Raw genomic sequence first — 27,192 nt, 5'->3', positions numbered from 1 at the left:
CCAGCGGCCCCGCGGCGCGGTGCGTGCTGGGAGTTGTAGTCCCGGCCCCGCACTGGGCGGCGCGGTCAGCTGTGCGGAAGGAGGAGCAGGAGCCGGAGGATGGAGGCGGCGATGGCCCCGCCGGAGCTCCGCGTGCTCCTGGCGCCCCGCTCCCTGGAGCCGCGGGGAGCCCCGCGGGACGCGGCCCGGGTGCGGCTGAGCAGGGCCCAGGACGCGCTGGGCACGCTGCTGGGCCCCGGCGGCATCTCCGTGGAGCCGCTGGCGGCGGGCGGTGCCGGGCGGGCCCGGGGCACGGCCCTGCCGGGGCGCTGGGCTGAGTAAGTGCGGGGACACCCCCGGTGCGGTGCTGCGGGCAGAGAACAGTCGGGGTGCGGGGGCTGAGGGGCTGCGAACCTGCCCCGGAACGGGACGGGCTCCGTGAGGCCCCGGCGCTGCAGGGGACGTCGTTTCACATCTCCTTCCTTGTTTAGCTGTGCGAGGGTTCACTGCGGGTGACCAGAAAGCCGAACGAAAAGGGTATTTTTGTCTGTCGAGTTGTCTCTTCGGCCCCCGCAGTGCCCCGAGCCCCAGTCCTGCCCCCCGTGGGTGGCAGTCGCTCACATGGTGTTTGTGATCTGCTTTAGTGGCTTTCAGAGCTGAGTCAGAACCGCAGGCACATTTTAATCCTGAGCATCTGCACTGTCGAGCAACAACCAGCGCTGTTCCCAGCACCAGAGTCACGGGATGGTTTGGATTGGGAGGGACATTAAAGCCCATCCAGTGGCACCCACCCAGGGCAGGTCTGAGACACGGGGGGAGTTTCTCAGCCCAAGCAGCAGGACAGATCTGGTGTTCTGGTGTTGGCAGGGACGGGGTTAAATGATGCTGCCCTTCATCAGTGCGTGGCCAGAACTATCAGTGTGGGAAATGTGAAAAAGGAGTAAATAAAGGCAATAATCCTTGTGAGTTTTGCATCTCCAGCTTCGTGTGGGAGAACACAGAAGATGAGGGTTTGGAAGAAAACAAGTCAAAACTCCTGGCTCTTGGACAAAGTCGTGGACTGTTTGTCTATGAACTCTCTGTAGAAGATGGAAAGTACAGCCTAAACTCCCTGCACAGTTGTAAGGAAGAGACACTTAAAAAGCTCCTCGAAGCTAAAAACATGAGTGAGTAAATTCCAGTGTGTTCCTCGTGTGAAACTGTTGCTGGTTCTGTTCTGCTGCACCTGCTGGGACAAATGCAGGCACTGGGGATTGAGCACTAGGGAAGTGTCAGGTACTTCCACACTGATTCAGGGTGATCAGCAGAATGAAGGGACTGGAAAAATAAAAGGGACATTTCTGTGTTCAAAGGTGACGTCAGTAGAGGGAATTAAACTGTTGCAGAGTCACGTGTTCGGGTGATATGAAATTAAATTTCAATAAAGCATGTTCCTGCAACCCTGCCCTCTCAAATTTCCCCTTTAATATTGGAACTGATGGGAAGAAAACAGAGACAGGGCTCCTCACTAACCCAGCAGAGACTGATTAAGTGTTTCACCTTATGTGTTATGATTAGCAAACATAGTGTACAGTTACACTTTGCAGGACCTTTGGTGTTAAACAGTCTCCCTCCCTAAAATATTTCTATTTCCAAAGTTTGTAGCTTTTATTTTCAGAGCTGACTGAAATATTATTTTGGGATGATTTTTTGTGTTCTTCACGGTATTGTCCACTTAAAAAGCCACATCAAAAATTTTAGGAAAGAGTTCTAAAATTAGTGACATAGAAAGTGAAATTTAAAACAAAACAAATCCCCCTCCCCAGTCCCAAATTTTTTTAAGGTGGTAGCAGAGGGAATGAATTTGAGCTGACATTTTGTTGGGGTTCCTTTGCAAATCAAAATTCCCAGCTGGCTGTAATGCTAAAATGTCTTTAAATTTACAGGTCTGCCTTCTGTTCTCTCTGTGAAGATTCTGTCCTTTGGAAACAACAAGTGCAAACTTCTGCTCAACCAGTTCATCCTTGTGCATCTAACCTTTCCTGGGGAAGACTCACCCTCAGAGACCTGTGACTGCTTCACCCTGGATTTGCCTCCAGAGGTTTTGGGGAGAATAACAGACTCCTACTTCTGCAGAGGGATCCTGTTCCTGTTGGACAGTGCTGGCTGGATTTGTATCCTTTGCAGGAGAGAGGAGCTCTCAGGGGAAATGATTGGGAAGAAAAAAGTTGTTTTTCTTTTCTGGGAGGGCTGAACAGAAATTTCTTTAGAGACATTTTAGGATCTGTTTTGAAGGTGCCTCCAAACAGGGTTGCGTTGCAAAGTCCTGGTTATTGCTGTGAAAATGCCATGGTTGTGTATCAAATGTTTCTCAGCACAGCCCTGGAAATCTGTTTCCCGCGGGATGAATGTTTTCCAGGGCAGGGAAATCAGGGTACCTTTTCCTCCCCACAGAACTGCCAGGACAGGTCACTCCAAGTACCACTGAACTCCTTTGAGGTGGCACAGGTGGCAGGTTTGGGCAGCACAATCCTCTGCTGATCCCAGCTGAGCTTGGAACGCTCTTGGAAAACAAAACACTCCCCCTGTTCTGTGGGGCAGAGCCTGGCCTGGACCACAAGTTACCCCAAATTCCCCATCTGCCCCTTCTGTGCAACTCCTCTGTTGGACCCTGTGAGCCCTTGGGGTTTTCCTTGACGCTCTCTGAAGATATATTCGACTGCTTTGATGGTGCCAGCTTAGGCAGGATCAGTGTGGCCCTGTGCCAGGGAGAGGGGCAGGCTGGGGGCAGGAGCCCAGCCCTGCCATCCCCCCTCACTGCCCTGAGGGTGTCCCAGGATCTCAGCGTGGCCGTGGTGCTCAGTGCTGCCCACTGTGCCCTCTCCCTGGGGCTCGACAGCTACTTCAGGTGTGTGGGTTCCTGAGGGAAGCTGTGGGTTCAGGCAACCTTTAATGGTGCCTGAGGTTGGTCCTGCAATAGGTGAGGTGCTGTCACCTTTTTATTGGGAGTTCTGGCCCCGTGGCAGAGCAGAAATTTCCTGTTTGTTTAAAGATTGTCCTTTACTATTTGCTCCAGTCTGCACTCTGTCACTTCAACAAAAGAAAATTTATCTATTAGCATCAATTTGTTTTAATTTATGTGTTTAATACACTAACAAATAGAAAACCTTTGTGTTGGACCCTGTTTTTCCTAGGAAGATTAGGATAGGCGCTCTCAGTGCTGAGGGTGGGTGACAGCACCTTTTAGAGATGCTGTGGGGTCTGGGGCTATTAAACTCCTGATACACCTGTGCTGATTTGGCTTGGTAAATGAAGGCCAAGTTGTAATTGAGAGGAAGGAGCACCAGGGTTTGATGGCTCACCTGGACACCTCCCTGGGAGTGCTGCTGACCTGAGAGGAAGCTGCTTTGCAGGCAGCTCCTGGAGGGGTTAGACAGCAAAAAAATCTCAAGGGGGAGGTGAAAATTAATATTTATTTCTTTACAGGCGGTTTCCTGAGCACTTGCTCTGTAAGAGAGATCCTGAAAGTCTTCCCATGGAGCCTCCTGAAGGGCTGGATGAGGATGAGCTTGGCAGTTCTGAGTACAGCATGGAGCTCCTGTCCTCACCTTTCCGCACGGACAGGTACTGAGGGAAAGCATTCCTGGGACAGGCCGGGCTTTGCTTCCTTCACATCAGGGATAATAAATCCTGGGGAGAGGGGGGTGTCAGTTGTAATTGGGATAAGCAAAATCAGCTCATTCTGCACTAAATAGTTTGAATTGAGGATGATGTTTGCAAATGGGCTGAGAGAACTTTACGTGTTTTGTAAGTTTAAAATGCATTTTATTTAAATGAGGAAACTTTCTCTGCATTGTTCTTGGAGCAATGCCTGGTGTTACAGGTGCCTTGTTCCTTCTGCCCAGGTCCTGGAAGGCACACTTGTCCTCACTGTGGGACAGAGTAAGAAGAAGAAGACCAGGTTCTCCACATCTGGGGAATGACTTGAATTTGCCTTGGTATCAGTTTTTTACCCATCTGGAAGATCATGATCCTGAAATTTATGAGGATCCAGAGAAGATGGTGGCCTTTGTCCCACGGGCTGTCACGTGGGCAGCTTCCAGAACCCTCCACAGCCACGGCACAAACCTTGAGGGTGAAGGACAGCAGTGGACACAAATCCCCGGGGGAGCACCGCAAGAAGTGGTGAAAGTGGAGTGTAAACTGGTCACTGGGGCTAAAGCTGTGTTTGTGGTGGTGACAAAGGACATGGGGTTGTCTCTTGCTCTCTGGGATTTTGAGTCCCACGACGTGACGTGTTCCCACTTTGGCACCAACAGTGTTTACGTGGAGTGCAGTGCAGAGCTGCCACTGTGTCTGCTGCTCACAGGTGAGGGGGCATGGAGCCATGGCTTGTCCTCAGACACCTTTTGGAGGGGGTTCTGCTGGTGTTCTTTCCTGTCTGCTGTTGGCTCATGGCTCGGGTGAAATCCAGGCGGAGCTGCTGCAGCTTTGCATCGTCCTTTGGGGGGAGAGGCACTGGGTGGAAATGCTTTAATAATGAGTATCTTTAATTATGGTTTGATTCTTTTCTTTAGAGCGTGGTCTGTTCCTGGTTCTGTTTGGTGTGACCCAAGAGGAGTTTTTGAACAGACTGATGATGTTTGGCAGCGCTGGAGTCGTGGATTCCGTTTGTCACCTCAATGGATGGGAGAGATGTTCCATTCCAATCCATGCCCTGGAGGTAAGGATTGCTGGTTCATGTCTTACAAGTAAAAAAAGTACTTCTTTCAAGTAATGAACGCAGTTTGTGCAATGCTAATGGCGGTTTTAGAAACAATTAAAAGTACAATTTAAACCTAGGGGCAAAGAGAAGCGGTTTAGTTATTAAATAAACAATAAAGCCCCAAGTAATGCAGATTAGTAACCCAAAAGTAGAAATACGCAACAAAGTCAATGCCCATTAATAACATAAACCAGAATTTTAAAGTAAGCAGTGCTCAAAAATCCCTCTTGATTGGATCCTGTAGCATTTTTGCCAGTTTGCATTTCTGCAGCAGTTTTTGTCCTCTTGCAAAATGTCAAATATTAAAAGAAATCCTCAGAACTAGATTCTGGGTTTTTGTACCATTCTTATAAAGCCAGAGGAGAACCAGGAGTAAGTACACAATATATGTAGAATTTATCATCCATGCATAGTTGTTCCTCTGCATCTTTGTCTAGGCAGGTTTGGAAAATCGCCAGCTGGACACAGTGGACTTATTTTTGAAGAGCAAGGAAAGTGCTTTCAGTCTCTCTGCTCCCTGCCCTGGGCCTGGGCAGTGCAGGGATGCTGCATCCCAGACCTACCTGAGAAGTAAGTCAGTCCCTGCAGCTGCAGAGGGGTTTCAGTTGAACTGCCTCTCTCTCTGTGGCACAGTGCAGATGTTTTATCTTTGTCATCACTGCAGATTTGGAAGAGCTCAGGCCAGCTTTAAACTTGCTTTGCTCAGCAATCCAAGAGAACGATATGGAGCCTCACAGCAAACACTTCTCTGAGCAGCTCCTGAACCTCACCCTGACTTTCCTCACCAGGCAACTGGAAGAAATCTTTGTGCACACACAGGGTAAGGAGACTCCTTTTGAGTAATATCTAGTAACGTGTCATTGTTTATAAAAGTGGGAACAGCAGCTTTTTTAATTAAAAGCTTACATTTGCCCAGAATTAACACAAGAAAGTGCCAGAGATAAGTGAATGAAAGATTTTCACCCCTGCATTTTAAATGGGACTTACCTGCCTAATAATGGGTTGGATTAATAAAAAATTCAGTTCTTAGGTACTGGTCCCTGAGGGGTAAAACATCTCAGTGAGGACAGGGAGCACTGGTAGGGTTGTGACTGTGTCCTGGCAGGATGCAGAGGGTGCTGGGCACTGGCAGTACCTGTGCAGGTGAAAGAGCTGGTGAAAGTTTCTGTTGATCAATCAGGAGAACATTCAGCATTTCCAAACACCAAAAGTCCTGTCTTGTCCATTCCTGTTTAACTGGTATCTCGGATGCTCTTGGCAGAACCCGATGAGTTCCTGCAGAAGGCTGCAGATATTCTGACTGACTACATTATTAAACTGAGGAAATTCCTGAGAAGATATCCTCGCCCACAAATCAACCCAGTGCATGCAGGAGATAAGCTGGATGAAGACCTGCCTGAGATAGAAGAAAGCCATGTGTGGGAAAAGCTGACAGCAGAGGTGAAAATGAGCAACCCAGTTTTTAGTGGTCTTATTTAATATATCTGAGGAGATCATTGATGTGGAAATGCCTCAAAGTATTGGGGGAAAGGTCAGTGTAGGGATTATAAGGACAGTAACACCGACCATAGGTGAGTTTGCTCCATTGTTTCTCTGCTTTAGGAAGTCATTGCCGAGGCCATCTTAAGCAACAAAATGCCAGAGGCCCAGATCTTCTTCCGAATGCATCAGCATCCTGCTGAGAACCTGCAGGAGTTCATTCAGACGGGTTTGAACCTGGTCTATGACCGTCTGCTGAAGGACAACACCAGGGAGGCCTCGGAGCTGCTCCGAAACATGGTGAGAGCTTCAGTGGTTCTTCACACTTTGGGACTGATGAAGTCAGTGAGTGCTGGGAGTGTGGGCAGCTCAGGGGTCCTACGGGTGCAATTCCACCAGACTCAGGTACTGCAGTGAAATTTAACTTGTTTGAAAGCTGCTTTGAGCACCGGTGCCCTCAGGAGGCTGAGGGAGCCTGTTTGTGGGGGGTGATGTCGTGGTCCTCAAGGGGAGAAGGTGGTTCTGGCAGGTGAGGTGTTAAAGGGCACAGGGTCTGTACCCAACCATGCTGGGGACATCTGGCACATCCCTGGGTTACTGTGCCACTTCAGGAGCTGCTGCAGGGAGCATCTCGAGCTTGCTTTGGAAGGGAAGCAAGTGCATTTATTCCATCCCTGTACAGCTGCACTTTACAGTTTGCGTACAGTGGGTGTCTCCTTCCCTGCCAGGGCTTCGATGTGAAGCAGGAATTGCACAAGATCTGTTTCTACACCGTGGATAAGCACGTCAGGGATCTGCTGGTAAGTGCAGCAAAGGCTCTTCTTGTCCAGCTCTCAGGTCTGAACCTGATGTGTGTTTGTGCTGAGGGAAACCAGTGTGCTGGACTCACTTTCAGAACAGGCAGGCAGGTTTTGTCCCTGCACCCTGGCAGTGTGGTTACTGAGACGTGCCAGTGCCATGCCCATGTTCCTTTGTATTTGTAGTTCAAGTAAAAATCAGTTAAAATGTCGTTTCTTTGTCCTGGCTCTGCTCTAGTTCCCGTGTCCTTGCACACAGAATGGAGTCCTCTTGTCCTTTAAGTGTACTGCCCTCTGCTTCCAGCATTTTTTCCTGCAGTTGGTAACTGTTTGCACTTGCAGGGTCGTTTGTGACTTGAATATATTAAAAGTAGATCAAAATGACAATTGGAGGTAATGCTTTAATTTGAATTAAAGGTGAAAGTTTTACGGGAAGAAAATTATTTTTCTGAAAAAGAGAAGAGAATGATAGACTTTGTGCATCAGGTTGAAAGCTTTTACTCGGAATCCTTCCAGGAAAATAAAGAGATTCAGTCTCTTTCCAGGTAACGTGGGTTAACAGTTTTAATTATTAATTAATAATGTTAATAGGATTTAAAATGTGCCGGCTTCTACATTCTGTGTGATTTACTGCACTAACAAATACAGTCTCAGTTTCATTAATTTCACACTGATCTCTGTTTGCAGAAATCAGGGTCGGTGGGGGGACAAAGTAATTTCCTCATTAAGGTAGCAGTTGCTGTCAGGTTCTCTCCAGACCACATCATGACTTACTCTTGTCAGGGTAACACAGCCCTTCTGCTCATGTCATCACCATAAATGAAGCATTTTTAATAGCAAGTGATATTATTATTATTAATCAAATTAGACATTCAGATGGAATGTTTGCTGGTTTTGATGTATATCCATAATATATAGCAAGCTAAAGTAACTTAGAAAAACCACTTACAGTTAAATAATTGTAAAGATGTTGCAACACTTAGCATTTTCTGTGTCAGTTTTGGGAAAGTGAGGTAATTCTTTGGTTCTCAAACCTTTAGTTCAAGTCAGTCTCTCTGCCGCTTCCAGAGCTCTTCAGATTGGACTGGCAAAATGTGCTGGCCTTTTCGTCACCGTCTGTTTGTTCAGTTGGTGACTGTTTATCAAAAGAGCAGTGAAGAACACCCTGATTCCATCCTGCCTTGCAGTGTCAGCGCGTGGAGGAAGAACCAAGACGTTTCCAGGGGGGCAGCAGTGCTGGACTCGGTGCTGGGCTGGGACAGACACCGGGCCCGCAGCCACAGGCTCCGGCTCACCTTCGACTGGGCTCGGTGGTGGGATGAGCTCACGCAGGAAATGATTCTGCTCCCCAGGAAACCACGCCAAGGCAAGTCTCCTGGGAAGAAGGGCTTGAACTGGGCGTTGGAAACCTGCCTGGGACGTGGCACACTGCAGTGGTGGAGGACTGGCACTGCTGTAACTGAAGTGGGAGCTGCCACAGTGGGTCACTCCCTAGCAGTCAAACTGGGTAGCAGTGGTTTTTTATCCTGCTGCATCCTGCATCTGTGTTTTTCCTGTAGAGAAAAGTTTGGAACTAGCTGAAAGGGACTTGCCTAAGGCATGGCCACCTGTAAATGGGTCCTGCTCTGCCACGTTCTCCCAAGCTCACTGCACTGTGGTGTTACTCCCAGCTTTGCCAGCATAAAGCTCTGAGGAGCTGTAACAATATCCTGCATCTCAGCATCATATTTGCAACTGTTCATTAAAAATAAGTGCATGGAGCAACAGGACAGGGAATGGCTTCCCACTGCCAGAGGGCAGGGTTAGGCAGGATACTGGGAAGCAATTCTTCCCTGGGAGGGTGGGCAGGCCCTGGCACAGGTTGCCCAGAGAAGCTGTGGCTGCCCCTGGATCCCTGGAAGTGTCCAAGGCCAGGTTGGATGGGGCTTGGAGCAACCTGGGCTGGTGGAAGCTGTCCCTGCCCATGGGACTGGGTGAGCTTTAAGGCCCCTTCCAGCCCAAACCATTCCATGGTTCTACATGTAAAGGAGTATCAGTATTTCCCTCAGCAGTGTTTGTCTGTGCTGATTTCATCCATTTGCCTTTTTTGAAACACAGAGCTCAAGGCATGCAGTCCTGAGGTTCTTTGGATGCACCTGACGGCCCAGCATGACTGGCTGAGTATTTGTTCCTGGCTTGAGGAGTCAGAGCCCAGGCAGGCTCTGTGTGGAGCAGCTGCCTGGCCCCCTCTGACTCCAGACATCGTTGACCAGAACACGCTGTGCAACAGCTACATGAGACATGAGATCCTCAACAAGCTGGCCAGGTATGTGCCCTTAGAGCTTTGCACTAACTCTCTATCCTGTGTGAGGCCAGAATCAGGTGGGCAGGGAAGATAATAAAATCTTAATGAATTTCTATATTGTATTTAGTGCTCTTTTTGGAAACAGCACAAATCCTTTGAAATTTAATTTCAGTCCTGCACTTCCACTTAACTGAAAACAGTAAGAAACAAGAGAACAGGGGAAATCCTCCCTCAGCCCCTGGATCTTTCCCAGTGATTATGTTCCTGATGCCCACTTTAATGCAAGTGGGGAATTCTGAGCACACAGGATTTCCCTCCTCACACCTTGTTGTCTGCAGTGACCTGCAGGAACCACAGTGTTGTTCGAGCACCATCAAACACATTTTGGCACATTGTGTTTTCCTCAGCAGTGAATTAGTCCCTGGGAAGGAAAGGTGTGCTTTAATTCTGAGCTGAAAACACCCTTCAGAAGGTGTTGAAAAGAGAACTGTCTGATCAGTGTCTGTGCTTTCTCTGCTTTCTGACAGAAATGGAATTTTTGTCCCTTCTGAGCTGGAAGATTTTGAGCTCCTGCTCCAAAGACTGTCGTGCCTCGGGGGAGTCCTGCAGATTCCTCACCCTGTCCCAAAATACAGCTCTGCCAGTGGCTTGGACTTCCACGCTCAGTTTGTCCTCCACTGCTTACAGCACAATTTGCAGTACCTGTTATACACCTACCTGGACTATTACAGGTAGGAATGCTTTTCATCCCTCAAATCCTGTGTGGATTTAAAGAGTGAAACACAGTTTTAACCGTTGTTGGTAAGAGTTTTCCTCAACCCTTCCTGTCTATTGACAGAGAGCTCCTGGATCACAGCAGTGTCATTTAACAAAATCTGTGGGGCAGTGTGGGAGGTTTTAAACTGTATTTTTAAGTTTTATTCAGGTTGTCTTAACATTAATTTGTGTGTCAGTCATCAAAGGAAACAGTTACAGTTGTAATTAGTTGTAATAATGCTACAAGCAATGCAGTATCGAATGAGCCAAGGCAACTTGCTCTTCATAAACTCAGAATTTAGAGAATTCAGAAACTCTGTCACTTGAACACAAGTGTGAGTTCGTTCTTGGTAGGTTCACAAATTGCTGGTTTCCATCTGAATTAGGGTGAGTTGGGATTTGAAGGAGGAAGCAACATTAGGCACTGGAACTGTGTGAATACTTTGCAAGTAATGAATACTTCACAGTTAAAATTTCTGTAACTCCAGTCTAGCGCTGGAATTATCAAGAAGGCAAAAGTGGACCAGAAAAAAGCCAACAAGTCATTTTTTGTTATTTGTCAGATCGATTTTAGTTTGCATAACCCCCAGTCAGGTGCTCCCAGCCTTTAATGCTGTGTTACGTCGGGGCAGAGGGTGGTTACAAGTCCTGTGTTTTCACCGTGCTGTTCATTTATTTCCAGCTTAACCCCTTCAAATTGCCCTATTTTGGAGAAGAAGGAGCTGCACGAAGCACATCCCTGGTTTGAATTCCTGGTGCAGTGTCGAGGGGTTGCCAGTAATCCCCGAGGTAGGAATCTCACTCCAAAGGGGGCTCCTGGCTCTGCTCCAGCTGAGGGTTGGGCACAGCTGGACTAAACCCTCTGCTCTGCTGAAAACCTTCTGTTGACCTTGGCAAATCACTTGCATGGCCATCACTGCCCCATCTCCCAAGTTTGGATTATAGTTCCTCCTGAAGCTGTGCAGAGAGATTTGGAGGCTGCAGATCTGTGAGAATTATTTTGTGTATGGTCATCATTACCCCCCAAGTTTTATTATGTTTCCAACAGGCTGATCAGAAGGAGAATTCATTAGAAAATGCACATCCCCAAAAAATTAAACCTTTCTCTAGTCCTTCTGGTGCATTTTGACTTCACTGCCCTTGGATTATGTGTTAGCTTTTTTTTTTTTGCTATTGTGATTGCAAACGAGTAGAATTTGTTCCCTTAACTCATTGCACATTTTAAACACTTCATCTTCTGCAGAGTCACACATTAACAAAAGATAAAAATAAGCCCAAGTGAAGCTTTTCTTTAGAAAGTGGGATCAGGATAAAGAACTGAACCAACACAGTGTTTAACTGTGGGACTCAATCCCAGTCGATCTGTGTAAGCAAAACTGTGGTTTGAAACTTGATAAAGTTTAGATCAACCTGTCTGTATTTGTAAGTAAATTGAGAAAAATCAGTATTAACAACAAAAAGTAGAAAATCCAGGGTTTTTCATGGTTGGAGAACAGTTGTCATGGGTGATTAATGATTCAATACTGGCTTTGCATGAAACTAAATCTCGCTTTTTTTCCTGTTAAGATCCCAAGATGATTTTCCAGGCGAGTCTGGCAAACGCTCAGATCCTGATTCCCAGCAACCAGGCCAGTGTGAGCAGCATCCTGCTGGAGGGCAGGACCCTGCTGGCCCTGGCCACCACCATGTACTCCCCTGGGGGCATCGACCAGGTACTGGGGGTGGGCACCCCATCCCTCAGCAGCCTCTCTGCAACCAGTAGTTCTGTTTTTAATAGAAAAATGCTCAGTGAGCCACGTGTTGGAACAGAATTCATTAACACAGAGGTGTTTTGATACACTGCACTGTCACCTGAAACATCAGGTGCTCTTGGAGATATGTCTGATACAACTTAAAAACATGTGATGGGAAAAAAAAACGGTACTTCTGTGTTGTCACTGCGTGTCAGATTCCCCTGAGGTAGTTTGGCACGTTCAGAAGTTGTTTTGTTATTATCTTAATGCAGTTTCTTCTCAATTAATTAACTCTGCTTCCTTGCAATGCAGGTTCTTCAGAATGAGGATGCAGAAAAACCCCTAAAGAAAGTTGATCCACAGCTGCTAAAAATGGCCTTGACCCCTTACCCCAAGCTCAAGGCTGCTCTCTTTCCCTCCTGTGCTGCTCATGGAATTTTACCACCTGACATCTCTCTCTACCATCTTCTTCAGGTAACAGTGAAGGAGCAGAGCAAAGAGGAGCTTGTTTGCAGCTCGAGCCTGGAGGGAGGGGGCCACATGTAGTTTCCTTGGAATCCTCAGTTTGGGGCTTAAGTTTATGGCTTCACTCTGAACAGTTTAATTTTAAAGTGGTGTGTAAATGCTGTGAGTCTGCAGTGTTTAACTTGAGCAGCCCTGGAATGTCAGGGAGGTGGGGAAGTTGTTTAGCATTGCAGAAATGAAAATATTTAAATTTTAAAATGTTTTTAACAGTCTAAGAGATGCAGAATTGAGAGTTAAAGGACAGTGATGGGAAATTCTCAAGCTGCCTCAATGTATTTTGTTTTAATTTTTCAGTCATTGGTTCCCTTTGATCCCTCGAAATTATTTGGCTGGCAGTCAACAAACACTCTTGCTGTATCAGGTATGTTCCTTGTCAAGGTTTAGATGCTTTCCTAGCCTGGAAAAAAGTACCTTCCAGGGGAATGATTTGGCTGGGAAAATGACTCAAAAGGCCATTTCTGTCACAAAAAAATAGTGTAATTTACTAAATTTGTGTTCTAAACTGAAATCCCAGATAAGGTACCTTTTTACATTAAGCTCTTCACAGACAGATTTTTTTCTAAATATAAGATAGAAAAGCAGTGTCTTCTAAAAGCAAACTGAGGGGCCCAGAAGGGATCCAGAGTTCTGATCTTCCACCGAGAAGCAGAATTTCAAGGGGGGTTTGGATATGCTGAGGTCAGAACTAGGACCAGGGGAGAGGGATTTGATGGTCACCTCGTGTCCTGTAGCTAAAAGCCACGTTTTGATGTTTAATTCAGCTGTTAACCAGCTCACACTAACGGTGGTGCTGTTCCCAGATGCAGCCAGTGAGCTCCCTCACTTCTCGTGCCCCGAGCTGGTGAACAGGCACGCGGTGCTGGAGCGACTGGATTTCCTCTACTACCTGCACCACGGCCGGCCCTCCTTTGCCTTTGGCACCTTCCTGGTCCAGCAGCTGGTGAAGAGCAAAACCCCCAAACAGCTGTAAGTCTCCTCCAAACTGACAAACAGTATTTTGGAAGTTTAGAGTTGAGCACATGGGGGAGCATCAGTCCTCCCCAGCAGCAGACAAGTGGTGAGCGGTGAAATTTTGGGTGTCCTAAGGTCTGTTCATCGAGCAGGATAGAAATAAACATCCCCTGAGTGGAGGTGAGCTTTGTTCTGAATCAGCTAAATGAAATCTGCACAAGGAAAGCAAGGAATGGGAAATGTTTCACTTTTATCAAACGCAGGTGGGCTCTTCTTTTAGGAACCTGAGCCCCTAAATCACTTTGTAGGCAAAAGATTCCCCTTTTCTTTGACATTTCCTGAGGGTGACACTTCTTTAGTTAAATTAATAAGGCAAATAATGTACTGGAGGTTGATGGAATTAAATTTTCTGGCTGAAGTATCAAAATCAGGTGTTCAGAAGTATACAGTCAGATTACACATCTTCCATATATTGAATTTACTATTAAGTGCATTCACAATTGGTGGGAGTTACATCAGAACAAATCAGTTTTCCTGGAAGGTCTGGTTGGTGTGTTAGTCCCTGTTGGTTTCTCTTCATCATTTCTGACCAGATCAGTCTCTCTCTTGGGTAAGGCTCTGTTCTCATACCTACATTTGATGTGAATATGACATTTTTGCTTCGTAATTACCTTTCAGAGTAAACCTTGCTGGAAAACTGGTTAGAGAGGTTGTGTGTTCCTCTTGTTCCAGGATCCAGCAGGCAGGGAAGGAGGCCCATGTTTTAGCCCTGTCCTCCTTCAGTGCCCCCTCGGTAGGAGCAGCCTGTGTGTGTTTCCTGGAGCTGCTGGGCCTCGACAGCCTCAAGCTCAGGGTGGACCTGAAAGTTGCAAACATGATTTTCAGCTACAGAACTAGAAATGAGGACTCTCATCACAGTCAGATCAGAGACTCTTTGGGTAAGGGTGTCTTTTGTCTGGTTTGAAGTGGAGTGCTGTGGATTTTTTGGGAAGAGCAGCAGAGAGGGATGGGAAGATGGTGACTGATGGCTCAGGAATGCAGGAAAAGCATCTGAGAATTTTGTTCTTCCTGTTCTTTACTAATTTTGAAGATGCATTTTGAACCTGTCATGTCAAGGCAGGAAGACTTATATAACATATAATAAATCATGGATTCAGAAGTGCATCAGGATCTGAGACAGTCCCACAACTGCCTAAGGATCTGTAATGTTTAACCAGCCTAATGTTGCAGTAATGTAATAGAGAGTTTAACAAAGTCTGTTAACAAATCTCTTTTCTCTTTCATGTTTGAAAACTGTGTTACAGCAGTGAAATCAGGTGTTCAAAGCTGTAGGGAAATTTAGTTTATCCTGGGGATAACTTTAGAAAGTTGAATTCCTCACTCCAGGTCCACAGGTGTCTTTGTTCCAAATAGCATCTCAGTAACAGTAATATGTTCTTTTAAACAGTTGAAAAGTTAACAAAATTGGCTGATGGTGAAAAAGCAGCAGCAGCAGCAATTCTTCCCTCCTTGGAAGAAGCCTTCTGGGATGCAGTTGAGCATCAGGGAATAAAGAGGTGAGAACAGTGTGATTTAAAGGGTTATGCTGGGTGAGCACTGAATTTTGCCAATTTGTGTATCAGATAATATTAAAGACACAGGGCAGGACAGTGTCCCTGCCTTGGTGGGGGGAGTGTTCTCGGGGTGCAGTGTGGGAGTGTGACCCAGTGCGTGGTGAAGCCCCTGGCAGTGCTGGTGTTGCCCTTTCAGGCAGTGGGGCTGAGCCACGGGGTGGGTTTGTAGGGAACACCTGGTGTAAATATTCCAGTTCATTACAGCTGAAACCTTGGGATCCTGTGCAGGACATCCAGTGACTCCAGGAGGCAGTGGGCATTGGTCATGCAGTTCTGCAAACTGCACAGCATCGGGCTGAGCACGTCCTACCTCCGGGAATGTGCCAGATCCAGCGACTGGCTGCAGTTCCTGCTGCAGAGCCACCTGTACGGCCACCAGCCGGGGCAGGTGAGCTGCTGGGCCTGAGGGCAAGGGGGGGCAGGCAGCTGTGGGGACAAACTCAGCAGCTGCAGGGCTTTAGCTCTCGGGTGTCAGCACCCCTGGCTGTGACAGCCCTTCTCTTGCAGCCACGCTTGCCAGCTCTGCTGCTCTTCTCTCCTCTTGGTTTGGGAAAAGCTGACACAGAGGGAACTGACTGTCCAGCAGATCCAGTAACGTGGGTCTGAGAGCACGGAAGTGAGCTATGAAAGGAAAAAAATTAGGGGAAAAAAAAAAACCTTGTTGGAAAAATAATTCGTGATTGTATTAATCAGTGTGGAGACAATTTTCAGAGAGGACTTATTAGAGTGTCTCTTTGATGTGAATTGGACGTTTGTCAAGGAGGGATTTAATTTTCATTTTTAATTTAGTTAAAATTATTGCATGCTCATACTGATTGTAAATTTAATTTAAAATCATTCAGTCAGTGCTTTTTTTTTATTGGAGAATTGCCAGATGTTCAGTGGAAGCTTTAACAAAGGCACTTATCTTTCCTTTCAAAACTCACATTGATTTTTGTGTGAAGATACTTGCACTTTTGCGAATCCCAGTCTTCCATTTTTGGTGTTGAACATGATTTAAAAACTAGTGAAATATTGCCAATACATAAAAGCAATCTGGGAAATGTGTGGAAGCCAACTGAAAAATTCCAGGTAAGAGGATAGTTAAGAGGTCTGGGGTTTTGACTTGGATCTCTTTGTTCTTGGCTGGAAAAGAAAAAGAGATGATCATACAAAAGCACCTCACTAGAGGCTTTTCATGCTCTGCTGTTGGCAGTACGAGAGACACGGCAGAACTGAGTGTCTCTGAGAGGCATTTTAGCTTCACAGAACAGGATGAACTTCAATATTTTATTAGAATACTTCAGAACTACAGAACCCTTTTTCCCCTCCGCGTCTCCGAAATTGTTCTAGAAAGCTGAATTTGAAGAAAGCTTTAGAAAGCTGGATTTGAAGAATGTTTTATTTGTCTTTGTGTGTTTAGTGCTTCAGTCCTCCTTCCCCCTCCCTCTCTCTGGGTCTCACTGCAGAGCTGGTTTTGGTTCTGTTTTCCCAGGTCATTTCCATCCTCCAGGATTTCCCTCCCACCTTGCGGGATCACTTGGCGCTGGCCCTGGGGAGGTTGCTGTGTGCCGAGGGCAGGGCTGTGGCCCAGGGCAGAGCTGCAGACAGTCTGTTCCAGGTGCTGCTGCAGTGCCAGGGCAGCCCCAGCCCCTGGCAGCACCTGCTGGCTGCAGGGCTGAGGGAGCAGGCTCCTGTGCTCAGCGTGCTGGCTGCCTGTGTGCCGGTGAGTGTCCCTGGGTCGGTCCCTCAGAGAAACCAGCAGGAAAAGCTGAGGGTGGGGCACGGCTCTGCTCAGTGGGAGATGTGCAGTTGCATTAAAAACTGGTTTTTTTCTGGTTTTGTAGTAATTGTGACTGGTATGACATATTTCAGCAGGTGGTTTCTAATGAGGTGATGTACAAACCCGTTATTTTCTGCATTCCCAGGATGCAAGCATCATCCCCTGTCTCTGTGTTTGGATCATCACCTCTGTGGATGTTGCCACCAGGGCTGAGGCAACAAACCAAATCCAGAGCTCAGCAGAAAACCACCAGTGGGACCTGCAGGACCTCTCGGTTATCTGGAAAGTCTTCTTAAGGAAGCAGAAAAGTAAAACACTTCTAAATGGCTTTCAGCTGTTTTTAAAGGTGAGGGAATGTGTTTCTGGGGGTGTGTTTGAGTGTTTCTCAAACTGTCTGGGAGAGGAGGTGGCCTGTAAATCCTCCTCTGGGGTAACCTGGGTTATCCACTGAAATCCCAGTCAAGGAAGAAAATCTTGGGATGGAAGTTCTTCCAAGTACCACAGATTTGCAGATCATGTATCAATTTTGCATGCAATTTTAATTCATTAGAGCTTTACTGTTTTCGTACTAAGGAAGACAAATTCTACTTTTATTGAGGTACTTTTAGAGAATAATTATAACCTATTTTTGTGTCCTAAAGGATTCCCCTTTGCTGCACATCCTGGAGATGTATGAACTGTGTATGAACTGTAAAAAGTACATTGAAGCTAAAACCAAACTGGACAAGTTTCAGGAAAGTCTCTCAAAGGTAAGGAAATTAATTTTCTCTGAATGTCACTCTGAAGGGTCTGCCCTTTTTGGAAGTGATGGGCCTCCAGTGTCACATGTGAGAGTAAAGGAAAGAGGTGTGATGAAAAGCAACAGATTCTTTTTATTGCTGACGGTTGAAAAAATGTTTTTTTTACAAAACCTACAGTTCATTTTCCTAAATGAGTTTGATTTTAATTTCTGTGGGCAGAGTGAAATACAATGCCATCCTCCTGGTGTGAGCAGTTCACTGCTTGAGGGTTGGCACTGACCACTGCTGGTAAATGGAATTACTTGTAGTGAGTAAGGAATAATTCAAATAATTGAATATATTTGTAATAAACCCCAACACAAAAATCTTTTCCTACACAGCTCAAAACTGGAGAAGAACCAGCAGCCCCCGAGTTCCCCGTGCCATGGCTGGAATCACAAGCACTGTTCCTTCTGGAGCTGATGATGCAGCAATGTAGGACGGACTATGAGTTGGGAAAGCTCCTACAGCTCTTTGCTGCAGCAGAAAATCTCCTCCTGGATGGTAAATACAGGCTCCCCTGTGAATCCCGTGCCCTCTGGCAGGGCTGGGCACTGAGGGAAGCAGCAGAGTTCCCTCAGGTTTGAAACCAGCTGCCCTTTGTTGTTCATCCTCTCAAAGCAGGCCCTTACGTGAGGAAGCTCTGTGCCCTCAGTGAGGCCCTGAAGGATTCCTCCATATCCATTAACCGCTCCATCCTGACGAGTTCCAGCCTGGAGACGTTCCAGAGGGAGTGCAGGTCCATTCTGGAGCAGCTGCAGGGGAAGGGGATGTTCTGCCTGGCCCGGGAGGTGGCGGCTCTGGCCGAGCTGCCGGTGGACAGCGTGGTTACACAGGAGGTACAGTGCAGTTCGGTGGTGATGGTCACCTTCATCCTCCTGGTACTGCCAGGGGGGAGGATGCCACTTCTCATCCCTCCTGAAACACAGATATTCCCTTAAATCAGTTCTTATTTTAAATGCAATAGCACACAACTTGTTGGCTGTAAGTGCTGAGCTGCAAAGGACAACACAGCTGTCCTTATTCTTTACCATTTTTTACTTGCTATGCGATTGGTTTCATCTGGGGAGAAAAACAGATGGATTTGCCCATCCCTGTCCATGACAGAGGGTGGAATTAGATGATATTTAAGGTTCCTTCCACCCCAGACCATTCTGGAATTCTGTGACTTGTTGCATATTGAGACACTTGCCCAAATTCCGTGTTTCGGTGTGAGTTTTCTTCCTTGGAAACAGCAGGACTGTTTAAAAACTCTGTTTTTGACAGGTTCTGAGAGATCTGCATCATTTAAGAGAGGTTGGACAGTGGCATCAAACCCAGACCAGAGCAGAGTTCTGGAAGAAGTGCAACGACACCTTCCTGAAACATTCCATCTCCAGCCAAGCCGCGGCCAGTTTTTTCCTTGATCAGGCAAACGCGGTGTTGGAATCCTCAGGGGAGGAGGGGGTAACCAGCATTATGGAGAGACACCTGCTGCTCACCCTGGCCGGCCACTGGCTGGCCAAGGACACCTCTGTGTCCCTGCAGCAGCTGGAAGAAGTGGAGAAGCAGCTGTGGATGTGTCGGATCGCACAGGGAGCGTCCCGGGCAGCCGAGGGCTCGGAGCGGTCCCCGTGTCCCTCCCCCGCCGCGGTGAGCAGGGACGTGTCCTTTGACAGCCTGGCCAAGGAGTTCTCGTTCTCCAAGCTGCCTGCTCTGAACTCCCCCGTGTACCTGGAGCTGGGGGCTGTGGCTCTGGAGCCCGGGCAGGCTCTGGCCGGCGCGGAGGAGACGGCGCTGCGGGGGCTGGTGGGGGTCCTGCTGGACGAGGGCAGCGTGCACGAGGCCAGCAGGGTCTGCAGGTACTTCCAGTGCTGCCACAGGGACCTGGCCCTGGTGCTGCACTGCAGGGCCCTGGCCTCGGGGCAGGCGGGGCTGGACGAGCTGCGGCCGGACATTCGGGCCCTGCTGGAGCACGGACACGGCCGGAGCTCGGCTGAGGGACCCCCGGAGGGCAGAGCCCCAGGCAGTGAGTAACTCCTTCCCTCGGCTCTGCACAGCTACTGCCCCTGCTGACCTTCCCCTGCCTTCTGCTCCCTCCTGGCACTGGTCATTTCCCCCACGTTCCTGCAGGAAATAGGTGTTTGTGACAGTGGTTTCTCTTCTCGGCTCGTAAAGCCTCAAGTGAAAGGAATGTGAAGCCTTGCAGTGCTCGTTGCCTCTCTCTGTGTGCTTCAGGCAGGGTGTTTCTGTGTGCAGCTCCTGTAGTCCCTGAACCTTCCATTTGTTATGGTTCCCAAAAATGGTAAAGCAGCACTGAGACTCCATCTCTGCTCCTGCTTTTGGAATACACACTCTAGGAAACGTTTCTTTTTCTGGAGCTGAAAACAGGGATATTCTTCAAGTAGTAGATTTCTCTGACTTCTTTGTGCATCATGAAAGGCTTACTGTTTATTAATAGCGAGGCTGAGGCTGAGAATGTTTATCTGTAAAGTTCTCTGCATGTTTATGAAGTCTGAGTGAGAAACTGTCAGCTGGAACTAATATTGACATGTGCAAAGCTGAACGGACACAGAATGAGTCTAAAACTATCAGAAAGTCTGCTGAACCTTATATTATAATCTTATGCTTAGGAATTTTATATTTGAGATATTGAGGGTACTTTGGCTTATTTCTGTCCTGTCATATTGTTTGTACCCTAAAACCTTATGGTTCCTTTTTTTTGTTTCCAGCCTCCAGCGCAGAAGACTGGACCCAGCTGGTGGCTCCCTGTGCGGCAGATGATGAGGTGGTGGCCAGCCTGAAGGCTCTCACAGAGCAGTGTGTGCACGGCAGGAACTACTGCAGGCAGGTTCTGTGCCTCTACGAGCTCTCCAAGGTACCAGCCCTGAGGGCACAGGGGCTCTGTGTGTGCCAGGCTGGGCTGCAGCTTTGGGGAGGAGGGAAAAACGGGGGTGAAGGAGGCTCAGAAGCTGCAGGGGGTGAAGTCACTGACCCTGTGTGTGGGAAAAGGCTGGATGCTCCCTGGGGCTGAAAGGAGCTCTAGTCCCAGCTGCCCAGGCCTTGCCCTGACCCCACTGAGCCACAGCTCAACCTGGGGCTCTGCTGTGCCTTTTGATTAGTTTTTTTCTGAATGTGTGCTGAAAATATTGGCATCGTCCTTATCAGAGAGGTTCTTAGATTTTCCTGCACAATTTTTCCTGCCTTGAGTATTCAGAGTAAGCACTTTTAGGTTTGAGCTACTAATGTAGCTCTAATGTTTTTTGATTCATTTGTAATTTTTGTGAGGCTGTGATGTTACAGCAGAGCCTCACTCAGAGCCTCACCCGCTGCCCTTCCAAATGTGAAACCCAGTTTCTCTCTTCCACTGGGAGGAGAGGGAAAGTGGGACTGCAGATCCTGCCTGGGGAAGGCGGTCAGGACAATGTCCCGCCGGTCGGGGGTGTTCTGGGCTGGGATTTGCTGAGTGCCCCGTGTGTCCCCCCCAGGAACTGAGCTGCTCCTTCAGCGAGATCTCTGTGCAGGACCCCGAGAAGGTGCTGAGGGCCATCCTGGCGGGGCGCGGGCCCGAGCGGGGCCGCCGGGCTCAGGCCTTCATCGCCTGCCAGGGGCTGCAGCCCGGGGCTGTGGCACAGCTGCTGGCCGAGGAGATCACCCAGGAGCTGCTGGCACCTGCAGAGGGCAAAGGTGGGAACAGCCTCGGCCTTGCGTCTCAGCGGCTTTGCTCCCCGAGCGGGGTGTTTGTGGCTGGAAAAAAAATTGGTTTGTTCTCTCCTGAACAGTTATCAGTGGTGACATGATTCTCTCTCTGGCCACAGGACAGAAGCAGGTTCTGAACCCTGCAGTGGAGAGCCAGGCATTCCTGGAGCTTGCCAAGCTGTGCCAGGATCACACCTTGGTTGGCATGAAGTTACTGGATAAAATTGCCTCTGTCCCGCGTGGGGAACTGTCGTGCAGTGAGTAAATGGCAAATCATTCTTGGTGTAACCAGGCTGTAACTGATGTGGCACTGTGTGGTTTAAAATCACAGCACAAAGAGGAAATCAATGCTGAGGGAGACCTTTATTACTCAGCTCAAATCTGATATTAAATTTGATATTAAATTAATAGAGGTGAGTGTGTGCACAGTAGATCAGTGTGTCGCTCAAGTGTCATATCAGATTAGGTGATCTGAAATTTTGAAGGAGGATGTTGTGATTTTCTTCATATTAATCAGAGTTAGAAATGGAATGATTTTTCAAACCCGGATGCAAAACTTGTGGCCTTCCTTTTCCCAGTGCAGAGCTGGCAGGTGGTGGGGTGATGTATCTAACAGATACGTTTATCTGTTAGTCAGCTTTTGGTGGAGGGGACTGCAGTTTTGTGTGTGTGAAATAAGGTTTCAGAAAATGATCCAAAACTCCCAGACTTTCCCCCAGGCTGAATGAACACTCTGAGGGGAGCTGATACTCCTTAGAATTGCACAGCAGAACCATCGTAGCTCCACTTTCTCCTGCAGTTCTGCTGCTTGTCCCTGAAGAGGTGGTGCATCCTCTGCAGGGGAGGCATCACTTCTGGAGAGTCACCTGGAGTTCTTTTGTTCTTCAGTTACAGAATTGCTGATCCTGGCCCACAAATGCTTCAGTCTGACTTGCCACATGGAAGGGATCACCCGGGTCCTCCAGGCAGCGCGGCTCCTCACCGACCAGCACCTGGCTCCCAGGGAGGAGTATGGACTGGTGGTACGTGCCTGGGGGCTCCTGTGCCTGGCTGGGGGCTGTGGGGAGGGGTCCCTGGACACTGGAGCAGGAGGTGTGTGATGGAATCCCAGAATCCCAGACTGCCTTGGGCTGGAAGGGACCGGTCCCACCCCCTGCCACGGGCAGGGACACCTTCCACCAGCCCAGGTTGCTCCAAGCCCCGTCCAGCCTGGCCTGGGACACTTCCAGGGGTGGAGCTGAGTCATTCACCACTGGGTGACTTGAGTGTTTGCTCTGCTGCGTGCAGGTGATGGTTTTTATGTCGCAGAAGCTCTTAAATGACTTCTCTGGGAAAACAGAGGTGGAGGCAGTGGAATAGTGAGGTGGCAACAGTGTAGTAAACTGGAATGGGAATGTGAGAGTAATTCAGTCACTGGTGAAATGTGATGATGTGTATTACTGGGCTGTTGGCATTTTTCATTCCTGTCTTGGGAGGATTCCTGGAGTCTGGGACATAGAGGCCCAGTGGAAAGGTGTCCATGCTCACATGTTCCCTGCCTGTTTTTATTTGGGAAAATGATGTCCTTTCACCTCCCTGTGAAAAGGATGCGATGGGTTGGTTTAAAAATAACCCCTTGTGGCTTCCAGGGAACATGTGCCAGGCTGGTGTGGCTGGCCCTGCCCTGGCAGGGGTTGGTTGTTCAGCTGCCCTGGTCCCACAGGTGCGGCTGCTCACGGGCATTGGCAGGTACAACGAGATGAGCTACATCTTCGAGCTGCTGCACCAGAGGCAGCACTTCGAGGTGCTCATGAGGAAGAAACTGGACCCGGTACGTGGAGGGAGGAGGGGGGAACACTCAGGGACTGGTGTGGCTGCATCAGAAACTGGTGTTTGCACAACCTGGGGATTTTACTGATTGGAGTGCAGGAACCGTGAGTCGAGTTTCATAGAAATAAATTAATCCTGGGGTTGTTCTACATTTAGTTGAACCAGTTTTTTTCTAATTAGTTCAGGGCTGCAGTGAGAGCGGTGTGGTAACTTCAGACTTGGCACTGTCAGAGTTTTCACGTCCTGCTTTGCTTTTACTTCCAGTTAAAGTTTCGTGGGGGTTTTAAAAATCATAAATATTCATAGCTTTGTTTAAAATAAGTCACTTTTGATATTTGTACGTAGAGAAATGCACAGGTGCTGGATTTTCTTGCCCAGCATGATGCAGTTGAGCCCAAGGGTGACTCTCAAGTAGGGAGAGTGTAGTGCTCACGTTTTGGGACGCAGTAGCAGAGTTGCTTGTGGGTACCCAAGTGTGGGTGACAGCAAAGGCCGGGCTCAGAGTGCCCCTCCCTCCCCAGAGTGGGACGCTGAAGACGGCGCTGCTCGAGTACATCAAGCGCTGCCGGCCCGGGGACAGCGAGAAGCACAACATGATCGCCCTGTGCTTCAGCATGTGCAGGGAGATCGGCGAGAACCACGAGGCTGCCGCCCGCACCCAGCTCAAACTCATCGAGTCCCGGCCCTGGGGTCAGTACAGGGGGAGGGGAGAGCTCCTTTGTGTCTGCTGACGTCCCTTGAGCTGCTCCTGCCTGCCAGGCTGGGGTGGTTCTCGTCCTGAACCGTTCCTGAGTGCCTGGCTGTTCTCCAGAGGGGCAGTTTGGGCTCTTCCTTGGTGTGCCATCCCTGGGTACCTCACGTGGGACACGCCGTGTTCTCCTCACTTGAACGGGATGGGGCACAGTGGTTTTGTGTTGTGTGTGGAGTGTGGGGGTTTTGTCTGTGCAAGGGAAGTGTCCAGCGTGCCCTGTGTGAGCTCTGCACAGCTGGGAGGGGCACAGGGAGCTCTGCAGAGCCAGCAGCCACTGCTGGACCAGCAGCCAAAGCAGGAGCTGAGCCAACGATTTCTGAATTGATCTGGTAATGGTCACTGCTGGGATCTACCACAAATGTGTGCCTGGGGTCTCTTTCCACTTCCTCAGTCACTTGCCCAGGCTCCAGCAGTACCTGTGCTCCATTCACTGAACAGGCATTGTGTTTTTTCCGGCTTTCTTAAAACAAAAATTTAGGTTTAGTCTGTTGTTGCTTTCTGAGGCACCGCCAGGGACAGAGCTGGCACTGGAAGGGATTTGTGTAACTTACTTACCTTTATAATTGGTTATTCCTTTTTTTTTTTTTCTCCTGTTTCAGAGGAGTCTCTCCAGGATGTTGCAAATTTAAAGAAGCTGCTGCTGAAAGCTCTGACTCTCTTCATTGATGCAGCAGAAAGTTACTCCAAGGTAAAGTGAGGTGGAGTGGAATGACTTGTGTATAGATTTGGGAGCGCATCAGGAGTGGGCTGAGCTGGGAGAACACGCAGAGCTGCTCTGGGGAGGGTTTGCAGCATCCTGGCCTTTGGAAAAGGAACAAGGGAATCTCTGTCTGTGCCAGCCCAGTGGCTCCAGCAGCCCCAGTAAGAGCTGTGCCTGAGGGTGCTGTGCTGGCCCCTGCTCAGGCTTTAACCCCTGGGGTTACAGGTCAGTTCCCAGGTTCAGAGCAGGGACCATCCAGGCTTTAATGTTCTGGATACAGGTGTGGTACTTTACCACAGCTATTCCATTAAGCACACTGGTCTGTGCTGCTGCGTTTTTAGGCACAGAGCTGTATTTTGAATGCCTGAAGGAAATAAAATGCCTTTCCTTCCTGGACAGCAAAATGCAAGAGAGGTGGGATGCTGTGGGTGTCCTGACACACTGTGTATGCAAATTTAGCATCCCCAAACTTAAGAAAAAGGGTAAGCTTTGGTGGCCATAAAATAAGGTTACAATATTTTTTGTGTTTCTGTGTCTTACTCTTATGTGAAAGCTTAGTGAGCAAGAGTAGAACAAAGTGTTTAAAACAGGCTGTGATTATGATGGAAGTATTTGTGGGGAGTGAAGCTGTGCTTGAGACTATGGGAGTGTGATCAGCGCTAAACCTGCTCTCCAGCCCTGCCCAGCTCTGAGCTCTTGGCTGCTCTCAGGCGTGTTCTGAGCCCAGCTCAGGCTGTTGTTGTGTCCCAGGACTCGTGTGTGCGGCAGTCCCTGCGCTGCCGCCGCCTCACCAGGCTCATCACGCTGCAGCTGCACTTCCTGGGCTCGGGGCAGAGCACCAGGATCATCAACCTGGGCAGGCAGGACCTGATGGACACCATCCTGGCCCTGCCCAGGTTCTACCAGGTGAGCTGGGCTCCCTCGGGTCGTTCTGGCCCCCCACAGCCCATGGCTGTTGTCCCAAATATATATCCTGTGATATACAAGGGATGGGCACAGGGAATGGCTTCCCAGTGCCAGAGGGCAGCGAGAGATGGGATATTGGGAAAAGGTTCTTCCTGGGAGGGTGGGCAGGCCCTGGCACAGGTTGGACAGAGAAGCTGTGGCTGCCCCTGGATCCCTGGAAGTGTCCCAAGGCCAGGCTGGACGGGGCTTGGAGCAACCTGGGACAGTGGAAGGTGTCCCTGCCCATGGCAGGGGGTGGGACTGGATGGGCTTTAAATGTAATTTACATTGACATCCATCAGTTTGTAAATTTGGAAATAAGAAACAAAAGGGTTTATCTAGAAGAGAACAGAGAACCCCCCCTCTGCCACCTTGTTTAGGGGTTAGGGAATATTATGTGCTGTACTTTGTTACCTTTGTTGCTCTGCACTCCAGCTGCTCACGAGAAGGGCCAAGCAGGAGACCTGGAGTGTTTCAGTATTTTCTGTGCCATCAGCCCTCTCCTGTCAGTAACTGCAGCCCCTGCTCTCCCTGCAGGCAGCGATCGTGGCCGAGGCCTACGAGTTCCTCCCGGACTGGGCTGAGGTTCTGCACCAGCAGGTGATCACCAAGGGGGACTTCACCTACCTGGAGGAGTTCAAGCAGCAGAGGCCACTGAGGCCCGGCCTGTTCGAGGAGGTGGCCAAGAAGTGAGTTCTGTGCTCCAAGTGCAGCTTTGTTCTCCGCAGGGGCCTCGGGAGGAGCAGCTTTGGCAGCGTGGAAGCGTTAAACCTTCTCGGGATATGCAGGGGCTGGAGGTGGAATCATGGAATCCTGGGATGGTTTGGGTAGGGAGGGACCCATCTGCTCTGGGCACCCTGTGCCAGGGCCTCCCCACCCTCCCAGGGACAATTTCTTTGTAGGTTTAGTTTCCTGAGCACTCGGTGGAAGGAGCACTGCTCCACCCTCGTTCCTGAGCTGGACAAACAGGGAGCTCTTGTTCCAGGCCCAGAGCAGGAGTCTCTTGGTGCCTGGGAAGCTTTTCTGTTTCAGTTACAGTGCAATTGTTTTCAGGGTCAAACAACACCCCCCTGCTGACGCTGCTCTGAAGAACCTGAAGCGGTTCCTGGCCCACTGTGAGGACATTTACACCTACTACAGGCTGGCCTACGACCACAAGTTCTACGATGTGGCCAATTCCCTGCTGAAGGACCCTCAGACCGGCTGCTGCCTCAATGACCTGTTATCCAGCTGAATTGCAGCCCTGGAGCACAGCCTGGCTGCCACGCTTCCTGCAGGGTCAGTGCTGATAACACAGATTTTATCAGTGACCTGCTCCCAGGGCTCTGCTGCTGAGACAAAGTTACTCCAGAAATCTGGTGGTGGTTGTAAATATTTAAAATGCTGACACTGTGTTAACCTAAAATTGTGCTTGTATAGTAATAAATCTTACTGTTTATAAATTACTGGAGCCACCAGCAGATACAGAGTGGCACAGGTGGGCATGGAGCAGAGATCCACCCTTTAAATTAGGGGTGTGGGGGAGGGAGCACCCCAGGCATTGTATCCCAACAGCTGTGCAGAATATCCAGTACAAGGGGGTGGAATAAGCAGAATTAGTAAAGGTTTCAGGTACACATGAGGATAATCCGTTCTCTGAGTCCAGTCTGATTAGACTGGGCTTGTTTTCTAAGGTCTTGTACAGCTTCAAACAGCACATTCCTAATTCTGCTGTCCTGAAGTAAAAGAAGTAATTGAGTGCAAATGTTATTCAGTATTAATACAGATATTAAATATAACTATGTATATAACTATTGACCTCCTTTCCAGGCCCAGGCAGTCAGCACAGACCCAGCACAGCTTAGCTTTGCAAAGCTCCCTCTTCAGGTATTTATTTCTCTTGCCAGGTCCCAAAAAGAACTGCTCCA

General features: G+C 48.8%; 1 protein-coding gene across 1 annotated transcript; it reads left to right on the top strand.

Annotated features, from left to right (window-relative positions):
- The first annotated feature begins 82 nt into the window (after window positions 1-82).
- SPG11 (SPG11, spatacsin vesicle trafficking associated) lies at window positions 83-26,728 on the top strand. Its single transcript, XM_027902457.1, has 40 exons — window positions 83-317; window positions 961-1,145; window positions 1,905-2,132; window positions 2,668-2,866; window positions 3,445-3,582; window positions 3,864-4,327; window positions 4,536-4,681; window positions 5,161-5,293; window positions 5,388-5,543; window positions 5,985-6,163; window positions 6,326-6,502; window positions 6,931-7,002; window positions 7,417-7,546; window positions 8,189-8,365; window positions 9,097-9,304; window positions 9,811-10,014; window positions 10,722-10,828; window positions 11,606-11,751; window positions 12,085-12,246; window positions 12,592-12,658; window positions 13,098-13,263; window positions 13,981-14,186; window positions 14,696-14,804; window positions 15,090-15,249; window positions 16,336-16,566; window positions 16,769-16,969; window positions 17,265-17,372; window positions 17,744-17,906; window positions 18,027-18,241; window positions 18,669-19,410; window positions 20,114-20,259; window positions 20,870-21,068; window positions 21,200-21,337; window positions 21,969-22,102; window positions 22,783-22,890; window positions 23,411-23,579; window positions 24,240-24,328; window positions 25,091-25,246; window positions 25,823-25,974; window positions 26,339-26,728. The coding sequence occupies exons 1-40, from the start codon at window positions 100-102 to the stop codon at window positions 26,517-26,519; spliced, it is 7,269 nt and encodes a 2,422-aa protein (XP_027758258.1). The 5' UTR covers window positions 83-99; the 3' UTR covers window positions 26,520-26,728.
- Window positions 26,729-27,192: the final 464 nt, after the last annotated feature.

Source organism: Empidonax traillii, unplaced genomic scaffold, assembly GCF_003031625.1.
Source record: "Empidonax traillii isolate 1590-97213 ecotype Southwest subspecies unplaced genomic scaffold, ASM303162v1 scaffold876:size463933, whole genome shotgun sequence".
Taxonomy (NCBI): Eukaryota; Metazoa; Chordata; class Aves; order Passeriformes; family Tyrannidae; genus Empidonax; species Empidonax traillii.
Note: the sequence above shows the minus strand (reverse complement) of the source record. Positions and strands in the feature narration are given on the sequence as shown.